General features: G+C 42.3%; 2 protein-coding genes across 7 annotated transcripts; both read right to left on the reverse strand.

Moving 5' to 3' along the window:
* Window positions 1-1,956: 1,956 nt before the first annotated feature.
* LOC147900659 (uncharacterized) lies at window positions 1,957-4,700 on the reverse strand. Its single transcript, XM_087375967.1, has 5 exons — window positions 3,265-4,700; window positions 2,915-3,174; window positions 2,674-2,818; window positions 2,451-2,512; window positions 1,957-2,300 (listed from the first exon to the last, which is right to left on the reverse strand). The coding sequence occupies exons 1-5, from the start codon at window positions 4,482-4,484 to the stop codon at window positions 2,233-2,235; spliced, it is 1,755 nt and encodes a 584-aa protein (XP_087232093.1). The 5' UTR covers window positions 4,485-4,700; the 3' UTR covers window positions 1,957-2,232.
* A 7,488-nt stretch (window positions 4,701-12,188) lies between these two features.
* On the reverse strand, window positions 12,189-14,808 carry LOC147900660 (uncharacterized). Of its 6 annotated transcripts, none has more exons than XR_015541112.1 (3): window positions 13,886-14,808; window positions 12,963-13,570; window positions 12,189-12,317 (listed from the first exon to the last, which is right to left on the reverse strand). XR_015541112.1 is itself a non-coding variant. In XM_087375420.1 (2 exons), the coding sequence occupies exon 1, from the start codon at window positions 14,740-14,742 to the stop codon at window positions 13,909-13,911; it is 834 nt and encodes a 277-aa protein (XP_087231546.1). In that variant the 5' UTR covers window positions 14,743-14,808; the 3' UTR covers window positions 12,837-13,570; window positions 13,886-13,908. The 6 variants fall into 6 exon arrangements, 4 of the variants coding, with proteins under 4 accessions (XP_087231546.1, XP_087231549.1, XP_087231550.1 ...); XR_015541113.1 differs by lacking the exon at window positions 12,189-12,317 and having other exon boundaries at window positions 12,837-13,339; window positions 13,441-13,570; XM_087375420.1 differs by lacking the exon at window positions 12,189-12,317 and having other exon boundaries at window positions 12,837-13,570.
* Window positions 14,809-15,505: the final 697 nt, after the last annotated feature.

Below are 15,505 nucleotides of genomic sequence, written 5' to 3' on the forward strand. Positions count from 1 at the left end.
CTCCCATTTGCCCGCTTCACGTACACGTTGTTCCACTAAGATGGAAGAGTGCACTTCTTGGAGATCGAGGGACAATGAACGAGACACAATTATAGCATTGTTAAGAGCCGTTATTGTCCACCACATTTGGAAGACCAAGAATACGATTGTTTTTCACCATTGCAAACTCAATATGATTTCAAGGGACAAGTCGCAATTGCGGCATTGTTAAGAGCCGTTATTGTCCACCATGTTTGGAAGACCAAGAATACGATTGTTTTTCGGCAGTGCAAACTTAATGATGATTTCTATTCTATTGCTAAGCAAGAGATCTTGGCTGTAGTCTCATATTATAGTTAGCAAGATGACTGAAATTGAGGCTGTCTTTCGAGTCAAAACATACTTAATAACAATATCTTTCGCAAGGTCTGCAGGGCCAGCAGCTCTCCACACTGATCTCTCATTAAGAAACTCATCTCCCCCTAGAGTTGGCAAGATCATATTGATGGACACAATTTTGATTGCACAATGCATTCTTTGAGTCGATGCAGAATCAAAAATGCACTTTCTTTTTCAAAACAAAAGTTATGGAAAGTATGGTGATGGTGAACGCAAACCATGAGACTTAACCGGGAATGAGTTGTATATGGTTGCAACCACCACATTACAAATGCAGAAGGCAAGTGAACCGGGCAACGGGACTGCTATTAGGCAGTGATCTTAGTTAAACAAAGTAACCACCCTAATATCTCGGGGTTCCAAGATATCGCGATTTCGCCAACAGAATTGCTGCTTTATTTCAATTACATTCCAAAGTTGTTGGACTGTATACACATATCAGGACATGTTTCTTGCAGGCAAACTCAACTGGCCTTCGATAACAACAGAACTGTTTAAATTTACACTATCTCGTACTAGCTGGGAAAACAGCAACATTAAAATTTACATACACAGCTCCTCAATCAGTTCATTCAAGACTGCTCAACAGAACTGTCCATCAGCTATTTCCATTAACCTGAAGTTGTCACACTCGGTATTTTAATATGTCCAAAATATCCGCGACCAGCATTCATTCAGTCACGAAACAGAGAGCGTTCAACAGAGGCGAATTCTTTTGCAGCAGTCAGTTGATATATGCAACCTTAAAAACACCTAGAGATGAAAGTGATCTGTATATAATACGTAGGGGCCTTCTCTCAGTTTTCAACCCACAAATCCAGTCTGCATGGAGAAATCGTCTTTTTAACAACATGCATCCAAACAGGGAAGACCCTGCTCGTGATAGACATTAGCTGGAACAGATAACGTAGACAAAGGCTTAAATACTCACGCAACTGCGAGGGTGCACATGTGCCTGCACACACATGCGAGAGAGGAAGGGGGAGAGAGACAAAGATGCGACATCTGATCTTATTGACATCAACGGCCCTTTAATATCAATGCTTGCCCGCCACACACAGAAGACAGAGAACCTCAAAAAGAACCCGAGGGTGCACATGTGCCTGCATACACATGCGAGAGAGGGGGGGAGAGACAGAAAAAGATGCGACATCTGATCTTATTGACATCAACGGCCCTTTAATATCAATGCTTGCCCACCACACACAGAAGACAAGAGAGGAGGGACGTGGGGGAGAGGGGAAAGAAGAGAGGGATTTCTAACCGTATCACTTCCTGGATTTCTCTGTTAATAGTACAACAGACATGAGCTTAGCACACAGCAGTAAAAATCTAGCTTGAATCAAAAGAAAGCACCCTCCTACTCCACAACCCCAGCATTGGGAGGAGAGGGAAACATCTGAAAATAGCACATTCCAATTCAAAAACCCTCTTAACAGCAGAGACAACCAGGCAATTTTCAAACAGCAACCCTAATAAGATAACAACGATGTAATGTGATGATGAGACAGATTGCTGGCTTGTCATGCAGTCTGTAAACTGAACTGCATTCCATTACCTTGGTCTACCTCGAAGAACTTAAAAATAAGAGCGAGTGTCTTCTATATTCCAAAGTAATAAAAACGGCACTGGTATAGCCGCAAAAGTTGCACAAATAGTACAAAAAAGTTTCAGGTATATCACAACAGTTCCATAAGCCAGAAAGAGTCATCCGTCGTGAGAAGAGATATCTACACATGCCCATAATTATGATGCACCTTATTTGCAAAAGACACGTCAACACAACTGGAAGTTGAGTGAAACCTACACTCGTTGCAGACAGCTCTTATTTAAGGTTATGACAACCAGTAGGCTTTACATCATACGTGACTGAAACTCCTGACATTCACGTGGAGCACGTTGATTCCTTGAACCCCTTGGAACTGCCAAAAATAAAGGGAAAAAAACACAAGAAAAACAAGGATGAGAATAGAACTGCAGTTCACACAAGCCAGATTTTTCAAGTGCATGAACCCAAAGATGAAGGTCAGAAGGAATAGATCTCTGCATTGGGAGGTCACTAATATACATACCCAGTCCAGTGGCTTCCGAAGCCTTCATAATCCTAAGCCTCCTCACGGAGTCGACAAACATTCTGCAGAAGAGTAATAATTTTTATTGTTCAGGAAAATAACAACCATAAATCACACCGATCAGATGTTTCTACCGGCTAAAAGAACAAGCATGCGAAATTTCAAAGAGTTCATGTATTATCTAGGCACAAAGTTCAAACCCCTTCAAGAAAGTGTGACTCACCTCCAGGGTACGTCCCCAACTAGCATCCAATCGCCTTCCTTGTCCTTATAAGTCAGCACGAAATCAGAATCATTAATCAACCGTAGCTGCATCGATTCACCATGGACCCTCTCATTCCCAGAAGCAGCTTGAGTTCCTCCGTGATCTGTAGGAAATCAAAACAATGAACGCTATTGTATATCCAGAAAATTCCAGAACTCGACAACACTCCAGTGTATCATCGATATAAAGAGTTCCCTACCCCCATTAAATCTTTGGAACATATGCTCTAGTGCCAAAGTCAAGGCTTCATAGCTTTTGTGGGCGTTCAAATCGACCTTTCGACCAATGGAGCATCCATCCATATTGACCTTTACGTAAACGGAAACTGAAGATTTGGCACATCCAGAAGCTGCCTCCAGAGCCTCATCGGAGCCCTCTCCATCCTCTGCAGGCTTTGGGTGGGCAGCAAGGGTGTTTTTCCGAAACGACCTGATTGGCGGCCAGCCAATCACTTGACCTCTGCAACACATATGGAATAAGACAGAAATCGGTAAGCCTACCTAGACCTTTGAATGAAGAGTGAAATTTTCAAATGAGGTGGAAGTGTACTTTTGAGGGGGAGAATCACGTGTTGGAGACCCTTGGGTCACGACCGAGCTAGGCTTAGAAGGCAGCACTGGAGAACGAGAGCTCTCAACAGGGAGACGACAATCGGAAGTAACCTCCCAGGCAGGCGCAGCTGAGTCTACAGCCGAGTCTGGATGATATGCAATGCTCTCGTGTTGGTGTGACTGAAGCGGTCCAAATGTACCGAGAGCTGAAGGCGATACAGAAGCCCAATTGTAGACAAACGGAGGTAGTGCAAGCTTAGTTTGCTGAGACAAGTGCTTCGATTCGGTTTCTGGAACCGAAGACGTTGTTCCACGAATCTCCCCCTGACTGAAGCGTTTCTCAGCCATGGCCTCATCATAAGCGCGCTTCACTCCATTTTTCGCAGCTGCAAGGACAATCCCCGATGTATGGTACCCATTAAGCACAAAGGACCTAGCGGCATCGAACTCCTGCCCGAGTGGAGGCAGCTGCAATGTCGAGAAATCTAATCCGATTGGTACGCGAAGGGACCCTTCCATACTGCGCAGAAACTGGGCTTGCCATAGAGTATCAGGCAAGATTGGAGAAAGGCGCTTGTCCGAAGCATCATCTGTGGCCACTGCATGTCCCATCCACTGCCTATCAGGGGCGTGATGCCCGTCGGATTTCTCTACCAGACGCTGGGGATAGCCAGCAGCGTACGCCACCAATTCGTTCTGCTTGTGCTCCGGCCTGGAAAAGGAGGAGGCGCGAGAGGGAGCCGCATCCGCACAGGCATCCCTGGAATGCGAGATCTCTGGAGGACCGAGACCCAATCGCAGGTCCGTCTCTTCCAGGTTCAAATCCAGCTCCGAAGCTCGAGGCTTAGTGCCATTCTCGGAAGCTGTCACGGGGGAAGACGACACTTCTGTGAAGCCGATGAAACCGCGCTCTCTGAGAACCGACCCGCTCTGATTGCTGCTCTCGGAGGTAGTCTTGGTATCCCCGTCGCAAGGGGAGAGAACGGTGGATGATGCAGACGAGCGGCTCTGTGAGGGAGCTAGCACCACCGCGCTGCTGCCTTCTCTACTGCGATTCCAGTCAGAGGAGGAGCCTTGTCCTGAAGGGAGCAAGCCCGCGAGGCGACCTGGCGGGTGGGCGGGGGGCATCACCAAGGGCACCAAGCTCATGTAAGCGCGGTTGCCACCATTGCCGTGTTCGAAGACGCTACTGCATTTCTCTTGTCGCGAGTCCTGCATGGCTGCAAGTTCTGGCAGGCTGAAAGCGAAGATAGATAGGGAAGAAAGCTATCTGAGTCTCTTTAGAGGCAAGAAAGAGAGGCTAAAAGAAGGGAAAGCTGGGAGGAAGGAGTTCAAGGGGAAGCAGCGGGAGGCAGGAAGAGGGGGGGGAAGGCGAAGGCCATGGGAGGGGGAGGTGCAGGGGAGCAGGAGCAAGAAAGACAACACCGGACTGTCGAAAAATCAAGTGACCAAATTGCAGAGACGAGACGATGGTCCTCCCTTGGAGGACACACCCCCCTGCGTGTAAATATACCCCCTACCTTCCCGACCGGTCACCTCCCGGTTGCCGGTTCGTTACCCCGCGGCCGTATCGCCTGCCGAGGCGTGGGGGCCCCCCTGCCTCGCCTGTGGCCGACAGCGCCACGCGGCCGCCGCCCACTCGTGGGCCAGAGTGTCCGCACCGTACCCTACGGATTCTAATCATACGGCGTATGCATACGTGGGCCTCACTCGTATCTATCTAATTGATCTTTATGGCATTATACGTTCTAAATCTACACGACGCTATCCGTAAGCTACATTAATTTTGTACCGAATCAAATTCCTCCACAAGTTTCGATACATCCTCTTCCTCGGCTTCCTTTTTGCAGATTTTGCAACGACCAGCAAACAATACATTTTTTTCCCCCAAGATTTTCCCCCCTTGTTCAAGAACCTACCTCCAAAAATGATCTTCCACTAGTAAAGAGATCACACTTCCAAGCTTCGCTCACTTGAATAAACCAGCAAGCCCAAACTCCCGAACACCCTTTGACATTCTTCATCAATAAAGTGGGCGCCGCTCGACAATGCTCGAGCATCATGACTGTCTCGCTCCCATTGTCCCCCAGCATCACATTCATGTTTCCCCCCTGCACAACCAACTTTCTTGTCTCCCTTGTGACTCGGTCCTTGCATCATCAATTATAAATTTCAAACTTTTCATTTCTTTCCATCTCATATGGCTAGAACCATTAATTAGATAAATGACAACGGGTGTCTCCATAGTCAAAGTTAACTTGAGATTCCGCTCATTATTTTTATAATTTTACTGAGCATTGTGGCCAAAGAGTGTTTGCAAAGCCACAACTCCATTAACGCACCAAGTATCCAAGCAATCTAATAACTATCTACCTACCTACAAAACAAACAACATAGATCAGCTTATTTTATGTTAATGCTTTCTTACCAAACATCCTTCTTAAAGGTTTTCATTATTTTCGTGATATAAAGTATATTTAAGATAGTGGAAACCTTGTCCCGCATGTACTTTTCATTGTGAACTTACTAAAGCCTATTGGAATACAATAACATGTAGGGATAAAGGTTTTATTAAGTCGTGTTTTTCATCAATATAAAAAGTCTATCATTCTATACAAATACTTGCCTTACTTGTCCTAACTTAGGAGATGTTTGTTCACTCTTTGGTCGTCCAAAACATTTATTTATTTTGTTCGTAAGCTATAAGGATCTTTTTTTTTTAAAAGTTCTTTTGGAAATCTAAACAAATATTGGCCCAAAAATTAACAAAAGAAATGCAAAGAAGCTTCAAATGTTGTCCTTAGACTACTACCTCCCATGTAGGTTATCTTTCCCATCCATGCCTTGCCGACAGGTTGAAAAAAAAGGCTGTCTTATTTTCTCTCTTTTAACTACATTGCTCACTTTCATGGTATGTCTCACCTTTACATGAGGACAGCATTTCGATAAACTTTTCAACCTTTTTTCCACAAAGAAAAGTGTCGAACATAAAAGACAATCTTGATACGTCCATCAGGATCATCATCTTTCAAACACCACAAAGTATCAAAGCAAATACACTTAATGTCAAAGATCAACGCTAAACATTACATCAGTACAACCACTAAAGCATGGATTATCAACATTATGGAAGCATCAAAAATTTTACAATATCAACAATGCACCAATAATAACCTACCATCAAAAAAATTGCAATAGCAACAATGCAACAACAAGGAAAGGAAATCAATTTTAATTTTTTAAACACGTTCATCTGCCTTTTGCTATTCTCAATGAACAACTCATAGCTCTAGTGACGATATACACATGAAATCCTAGAATGCCACTTGTTCTACACAAAATTTTATAAATGTTATGGTTCCATGTAGCTACATCTTTGTCACTATTATCTATATGCCCTCAATGAACAACTCATAGCTCTAGTGACGATATACACATGAAATCCTAGAATGCCACTTGTTCTACACAAAATTTTATAAATGTTATGGTTCCATGTAGCTACATCTTTGTCACTATTATCTATATGCCCTCATGAACTTCTCCTTTCCATATCTCAGTTACTTCTTCTTTACCTATGTGCCTTTGTGTCTTTATCTATAGCTATAAGTTGATGGAACTATCATTGTTATTGTTGGTCCTTTTTCAACCATGATCCAAATATTGTTCCTCTCCTCCCACAAATTGTCTCGACTAAAATCTAGATCAACTTTTTATATAATATGCACTTTCTTCATTTGTTAGCTTCTCATGAATAAATCTAATTGTGCTTTCTGTTCTCATGAATATATCTCTAATTCTACTTTCTCTTCTTATACAGGTTCCCCGTGCTTACATCTCTCAAATGCCAATCTAGGTCTTTGTTGATTGTCATCTGCCAATTTTACACGCCTTAAAAGAAGGTTGTGATTGCAAACCAAAATAACATCGTTTGACAATAGAAATGCTCAAAACAAAGAATACAAATTTTGGAAAATTAGTTGATGTGAGTAGCTCTATTCAAAACAAAAAGGAATCCAAAGCTCTATCGATACACTTGACATGTTGATGGAACAACCCCCCATTTAGGGGGTTCTTAGATAAAACGAGTAGATTATATTGAGAAAATGTGGGGGAGCATGTAATAATAGCTCTTCAAGAACAAGAACCTATTCAAGATACACATAACCCTCACCATTAACCATAAGGGTCAAAACTCTGTAAACTATTATTAACTATGATGAAATCATATGTCCAATGAAAATTATGATTCCATATGTCCAAATAAAGCATATATCTTATACATGGGAGGCTTTCATAATCTTATTTTGTTGACATGAGCCACATGACGTGATGAGCTTTTCTGCATATACTATGAGATGTGGCCAATGCATAATAGTCTTGAGCATCCCAAAGTGTCCGAAAATGAGAGAATTATGATGCCCCTTGATTAGTTGCAATCTCTGAGACCCATGCGGAACATACAATTTGCCCAATTTGTAGTGATAGGACTGTTTCATTGTGTAGTCACAAAAGGTTGAATGTTGCCTTCATCCAACTAGTCAAAATGAGCAAAGTCTTTGTCACTGGGGAGATAGGTGGCCATTCAAAAAAGGCTAGAATTTGCAGACCAAAATGAGAAAACATGGTTACATGAATAGGAGGCCTAGACAAACAGCCTACTTGTTTGTTTTGAGAGCCTGGTTTGGACTTGATAATGTGGTGGAATTGTTGCATATAGGTGGCCCACTTGATGTGCCTCAACTTGCCAATGGAACTCTAGGTGTATAGGTATTACAAAATATCCTACCATCTTTGGCAAACTTGTAGATGTTCTCCCTAGCCGTATGTACCACTGACCTGTCATATTGGTAAGGCTTGCCCAAATAATGTTGACACATTCCATTTGGTACTATATCATCAAGGACTTGATCCTAGAAAGAACCAATAGCAAACTTGACAAGACATTGTTTACTAACCTTCAAAGACTAACCGTTGTTCATCCATGACAAGTGTATGGGTGTGGATGAGCTTGAGTAAGCACATCATGCTTTTTTCCAAGCTTGGCATTGACCAAATTTATTTGACTACCATTGTCAACAAAAAAGGAATTCAAACTCTACCTCGCCTAACCCTTAGTGATGAACAGTGATTCCCTTTGAGGATGGTGAGTGTCAGAACCTTGAGAGAAAGTTGTAATCATGACATTTATGTTAGGTTTTACTTGTGTTTGCTCCTCCATTTTGATTTTAGAACGGTTTGAATGGCTAGTAACCCTTGCTTTGCTTCTACATTCCTTCTCAATGTGACCATGCTTGTCACATTGGCTACAATGCTTCTTCAACTTTTGCTTGGCATATTCCTCGGAGGGAAGCCACTTCCTAGCTTCCTTATGATGTTGATGTTCCTATTGTTTAGCCTAGTAATTGTCAAGCGGTTTTGCTAGAGAGAATTTGTTGAAACCTCTAGATTTGTTGGGTTGCGTCAAGAAGAAGCTGACAGTACAAAGGCCTAGAAGCGTGAAATACCACTGAAAATGTATAAGATGTCCCTGAGGCATATGATGTGCTGAATGCTAATGGAGTGATGGATCTGTAGTCCTGGATCCAACCACTAATCTACATCAGTATATGACAGCCATAAGTGCATGTTGAAACATTGACGTTCCGCTACATAAATATCCTTATGCTAAGGAATGATCCGCTATCAAAAGAGGTGGTGATCACTAGATCCAAAGGTGGTGCAATGCGGCATGACTGAGCCAATGCTGAAATGTCCTGTAGACTAATCTGTTGATCTGAACTACTGATGAAAATTGTGTCCAAGGATGTGATATGCTCCATGTCATAGGGAAAACGTCAATGATGGATGTTGGAATGGAATCACACAATTAGCATTGTGGGTAGCTAGCCGCATCGTTGATAGGAGTGCTATAGATTCGAAGAGGTGTTTGTAGCTTTCGCAAAGTTGCTAGTCGATGGTTAGAAGCATTGGAGGAGCATTGCATTGGAAAAGTCGTCGTCTCAGTTGTGCATGCACACACATCATTGTGAGAGTATGCCTGATGTAGGGAAGCCGGTTGAGTGATGGCTGAGCTTTGCTTTGTTGTTGTAGAGGTTCGTTTGCTATTGTTGAAGGTTGTAGAAGTACCTAGGCTTGTAGCTTGTAGCTTGTAGATAGTGCCAACTCAGAACCAGAGGTCCAAAGAACCAACAGGGAGAAACCCGGAGTGGCTGCAAGAACTCTCTCAACCCTCTAAAATCTCATGAAATGAACCTTACAAAACAAGAAAACTGAAGCTTTCAGAAAATTTGCACCCTGAACTCATGAAATCTTTCAAGGAAACCTACGAAACTTCATAATAGCATAACTTGAGCTCGATGAAGCGCAATGGAGAGATTCCTAAACCGAAACAAAGAGGAAGATGAGCTCTACAAGAAGAACTAAAGAAATGAAGAAGGTGCCTCATGGAGAGGGCTTGTGCCTTGACTACATCAAGGGCTTAACTCTCTCTCAATAGAAACTCTCTCAATGGAAACTAATCTCTTGCTCTAAGATGGAGGATGCCTCACACAAGGAGGGCTTAGTGCCTTGACAAGAAGCAAGGGCTTGTGAGCATTTGGTGCTTTGATACCATGATAAAGTGGGGAGGAGAGAGAGAGAGAGAGGAGTGCACACAATATAACCGCATGTTGTATTGAACTAACTCATCTAATTACATGGTAGAGGTAAGGCGGCTAAAGAAGAGGGCATTTTAGCTATAGAATGACATCATGAGAGTAATGTCATTGCTTATATTATCAAATTGTGTTGCCCAATAAATCTCATATTAAAATTGACCTCCAAAAAATTGTCTTGTTGTAGATGCTCTCTAAAAATTTTAGAGTCTCTATGGACTATGGGCATCCTGCAACCTTGTTTGAAGCGAGGGAATCAGCTGCCTTTCCACTTCTTTTGATGCCATACTAGTAAGCAACTCTGACAATTGTTGAAATTGGTGGCTGTGATGCTGTATGATTTGAGAGATGGGAGCGTTTTGCCTGTAATGAGTATACAACTGGGTCCCATGCAACCAGGTTGCATTCTATTCACTGCCTTGATTTTCACTAGAGTTGTTAAGGAGATTTGTCAAAGGAATTGACAGGTCAGTGGCATTGCTGATTGCTTTAGCATGATTGAGTACACTGGCATCACTAATGCCTTCAGGACTCTCAAGTCATGGAGCATGGACGCCATCAATATAGTGGTGGTGAATAGGATGGAATATTGTGCAACTATGAACAAAGACATGCATGGGTGCAGTGGCATCCAAAACTAATTGTCCTCAAGATTAAAACCAAAGACCTCTTAGAAAAAATCAAGGGTTTGGGCCTCTTAACTTAATCATATGGATTGCATGGTCACTATGGACTCAAATTCATGTCAAACATTTTCTTCAACCCAATTCATGAGTTTTTTAGTAGCTCATGTGAATTGCTTTGCATGCTTCTTTTACCTTGGTGTGTCTACTATCTTTGTTTGAGCTAGATCACGACCACTCAAATATCCAAATCTCAATACTCGTACAACTTATGTGTAGACTTACGCTAGTGTGCCATTTTGACTAATATTGCATATATTATATCATTTCCATCCCATTCAGCTTATGGTCCTTCCTTTTTAAGGCATATGATTATTCCGATCATTCTATTTTTCAATCTAAATACTTGCTCTTTTACTTCCATATAAAGATCAACTTTATTTAATTTGTTTTTAGCATAAAAAATCATCTCTTCTTTTATAGAACTTACTTGATTAGTAATCATCTCCTTAATTGTGGAGACAACCTGGAGAGAGAGAGAGAGAGAGAGAGATGACATGATTGCATTAAAGTCCTCTCGAGACCTTCAAGATCTATGGGACTAATAACCGTTATTGACTACTAGTGCTCCGTTATTGACTACTAGTGCTTCTTTTACATCAAAAATTAGAAAGAAATCTTTACAAAACTTACTACGTTGTGAGTATTTGCTTAGCTAACTTGTGTGCCAACCTCAAGAGTTAGCTATAGTGTCCCAAAACTTCTTTTGCATTTTCACTACAAAGTCTTGTCATAGATTTTGTAGTGCTTTTTGTCTTACCAAATTTTTTATATCAATTGCTTCCCCTTCAAGAGGTATAATACCAGACTCAACCAAAAGGTGTCTACACCTTGGCCCCTAATTCTCCTATGAGAATTCGTTAATGCAGTAAGGAGAGCCCGGGTGCCCAAGCAAGACATCCATACAAGATCACTATTTGCACAAGCATGGTATATACAATAACTTCTCATTTTGCAGTTCCATATGTGTGCCCCCTACTATACTTATTTTGAACCTCCCATTGTTCTCCCTTCGACACATGCATTCCACTTATAATTGTTTTCAATTGCAACCCTAGGTATAGCTATGTCCAAAGGCTCCCTTCAAATGTGAAGTCCATCTATCTATTTCTAGTTCCGATACCATGACACTTTGGTCTTCGCAGTGTTGGCTTGCATTCTTAAGTGTCTGTAAAAATGCTGAGAAACGAGTGGGAGTTAGACATTGTTTCACAATAGGCCAATAGCCTCTCGAGAGCCTTAGGATCTCCCTGAAACCTAAGGCTGGCAACCCATGGTTAACCAAGAAAGTAACACTTTTTATCACCACATTTACACTCTCATACATGTAGGAGAAGAACCCTTCTCTTTGAATTGGGAAACTCTCTTCACATGGATCTCCATAACATTACTTATTAGCTTCCACAACACATTACTTATTAGCTTCGTGAAGATGCTAACAGGAAAGATAACTCCTACACAAAATTCATTCCAAGGAGGACGCTTTGACTTTCCAAAGACACTAACAAGTTCAAGGTCAACTCAAACTCTAGTTAATTAAAACACCCTATTTGATAACACATTAATTCCCATTTGAGATATATGTCAAGTCTTCAAGATGATTTTACAATTAATCTAAACATATCAACATATAAGCTTGTTCTTATATGTGGAGAAAAAAAGTCTAAATATAAGAAAGATTCATAGTTCATATCAAATGATCAAAAGAGTATAGTCTAATCTAGCTACATAGGTGCAAAGGGTCTTTTCAAATCTCAAAAAAAACTTCGGGCACATAAAGATACCTCCACATTCCAATTCTTGAATACTTATTCAAAGCTCGCTATCAAACTCAATGTTGCTCTTCCTTGAGCATTCTAATGGCCCTCTTTAAAATATATGAGTGTCTCAAGAAGGTGACATTACCCATGATCTTACATGCGCTAAGGGCTCTGTGGTTGGGTGGTGAGATAAAAATGTTTTGATTCAATGAAGATGATCTATGTCATCTTACAAGGGTTGAATTGTGTATGATCTCAGTTACCTTACAAGGGTTGAGTTGTGTATGATCTCAGTTACCTTACAAGGATTGAGGTGGAAGGATGGTGAGATCGATCTTAAAAGCACACTAAATTTTTTATCAGAAATAGAAATACACTAGTCAATGCATCCTGCAACTCAACTCGTTCAGGCCCGCACCATTTTTCCCAAATCCAACAACAAATCAGAAATGTTCAGTTCAAGAATAAATCCAATCATTTTATATTCCATGAATAGTAGTAGATAGCAGTTAGCTTTATAAGGGTACATAGCATACCATAAGGCTTCACTTTCAAAAGTTAGCAAGGCAACTACCCCAAACAGTGCAGGAGAGGCTGGACTCGACCACCTGCATTACCAGATCTAGAGGACTAAAGTGATAGTGTTCGAGTTTGGCCTTGACGTACACTGTGATCAAAGCCTGGAAACTTTCAACTGCTACCAACTTCACCTCCCTCCGTCGAACAAGATTGGAATCCCACTTCAGGCAGAAAGAGCTGAACTACCATTGCACAACAAGATGAAATTTTTATCTAAATCTGGAGGTTGCCCTTGTGTTGCAAGTCTGAACACAGTGCATCGTAAGGTGGAGAAGCCATCAAATGCAGGCCGACCATGTGCATGACTTTCACTTCAGGATAAAGTACAACGCATAAGTGCCTAAATGCCGCATCTCACCCACAGCCTTGGTCCTTGATCACCTATGCATGCTCCTCTTCTGTAACGCTCTCATTAATAATTCAAAACTTAGCTTATCCACACAAATTTAAAAACAATCTGGAAAAACACCAAGACAAAATATCTCACGTGCTCTCTTACCTCACGACTCCCTGAAACTCCACACCTTTTGGCGCAAGCTGCATACCTCTTACTTCCAGAGTAGTCTGGACATTAGGACACATGCGGACTTGGTATCGCCCATTCACACGCGTGAACAAAACAGGGTCTTCTGCACCTTCAAAACCTGATTATCAGACCCTATTGATCACAACAGAGAGAATGTTCCTATATTGCTCAGAAGAGCAAACTCGGTGGCTGCAGGATAAGCACTTAAGAGAACGAAATAGCACACAGATTTGTAAATCTGACACAAGAATATATAGCTTGATGCACACAAACAAAGGGCGAGCAGAAGCTGAAAGAAATCCTTCTACACTACACCGTTTTAAAACAAACACTACTACCAAAGGCTTCTCATCTCAGACCTGCACTAAGCAGGGACGATCTTCCAATTTTTAAAAAAAACGAAGGGACGTCAACCAACCTGATTGTCTGTAACTACTATTGTCATTCCCTTCGCCATATCGAGGCTCCAAACAACTTTTTAGGCGCAGTTGGAGTCTTGCCATGTAGGAAACTATTAAACACTTTGTCCGGGGGGGTTTGAGAGCACTCGGAGGCCGTTAAGACACCGGACTCTGTGGCGTCTTCCACAAATTCGTCAGGCAGACTACCTCTGCAGCCAATATCGACGTAGGAAGACCTTGAGAAAAGAGGAAATTGTATACCGACTCCTGGCATTTCACTGGCTGCAGCGGCGTTGAGAGAACAAGAGTCTGCAGGAACATCATGTCCTCCTTGTTCGGCAACGAAGTGCAGCTTGCGAGGTTGCTTCTTCCCTAGAGGAGCTGATCGAATTTTATAAGACTTTCTGGGGGCCATTGGAGTTGGAGGAACATCAGAGGAGCTAGAAAACACCATATCTGGAGGTGTACTGGGCTCCTCATAATCGACCTTTTCTTCAAAGAAGGATGGTATCGCAGGAGATGGAAGGCTCCTGGAAAGCGAAGTGACTTTGCATAGCTGAGATAGAGGGCTGCCGGTCGCAACAATACCTGCTCTTTCGTGTTTCTCATCTACCAGTTGCAGTTTTCTTGGCAGCGAGGCTCGCCCTTGAGGGCTTTCTGCAACCTCGAAATCGTGCACAGTCCTCTCGGAAGCCCATTCCATGAGAACAGAGCTGGGACTGGCGACGATATGGTGCCCAGGAGTAGTGAAAGAGGGGGAAGCTTCCATGAGTTGGTCTGCGGGGGAAGGCGAGCAAGCGTCCATAGCCACGCCGAAGGAAGCAATGCTCTGAGCGATGTCCAGACGGGAAAGGGGCGGAGGAGACGAGGCCATGCTCACAGATTATTCGCAACCCTAATCTGCAGTCTTAAGTGGAGTAGGATTATGGCCGTTGGGTGCCCAACGTAATGCCACATCATCCTCAGAGGACCAAATCAAGGGGTGACGGTTTAAAGTAATAATACAAAGCCAATCCTACAACCCAACAAGTGAAGAGTCCAACCTTTAGACAAAATTCCCATAAAACTCTGCCGATGTGACAAATTACCGGCTATACTAAGTATTTGCAGCATGTAGTCCCGGAAAGCCTAGCCACAACAAGGGCATTTTCATGCTTATTTCCCTAGCTCCTATCATGCGAGCCAAGGAAATCGTGTTCCGCATAAGCTTCCATGACTACCCAAACAAATTTTGACCCTCTTGGTCGAGACTCCACAATCAATGTCCTTCCTTGTACTAGGCCTCAACACACACACTTGTTATTTATGATTGACCAGTACGGTTTCTATTCTTACATTGATTTAACTCCAATTAGTTAGGTTCCATACTTGATGGAGTAACATTTAACAACAAGCAAGCAATTTGCAAAACCACCAAACCCATTAAGACTTAACATAAGGCTCATTTTATACCATACCGAGCCTTGGCAAACAAACACAAAGACTTCTTAGAAGACATCACCATGCTTCCTTTGCATCGCGAAACACCATACAAATGTTTTTATGCCACCCCTTCCTGTCGGCACCCACTCAACTCCTTCTCCATCTACTACTTCCACAACCACATTTTTTTGTACTCCCCCAAGTACAAGTTGTAA

This window comes from Dipteris shenzhenensis, chromosome 6 (genome assembly GCF_047967505.1).
Source record: "Dipteris shenzhenensis isolate YYH24624 ecotype China chromosome 6, Dip_SZ_1.0, whole genome shotgun sequence".
Taxonomy (NCBI): Eukaryota; Viridiplantae; Streptophyta; class Polypodiopsida; order Gleicheniales; family Dipteridaceae; genus Dipteris; species Dipteris shenzhenensis.

Coding starts and splice junctions, on each gene's coding strand:
- LOC147900659 (XM_087375967.1), bottom strand. CDS start 4,484: ATGCAGGACTCGCGACAAGAGAAATGCAGTAGCGTCTTCGAACACGGC. Junction 2,819..2,914: donor GTTCCAAAGATTTAATGGGG/GTAGGGAACTCT, acceptor GATTTCCTACAG/ATCACGGAGGAACTCAAGCT. Junction 2,301..2,450: donor TTCGGAAGCCACTGGACTGG/GTATGTATATTA, acceptor TATTTTTGGCAG/TTCCAAGGGGTTCAAGGAAT.
- LOC147900660 (XM_087375420.1), bottom strand. CDS start 14,742: ATGGCCTCGTCTCCTCCGCCCCTTTCCCGTCTGGACATCGCTCAGAGC.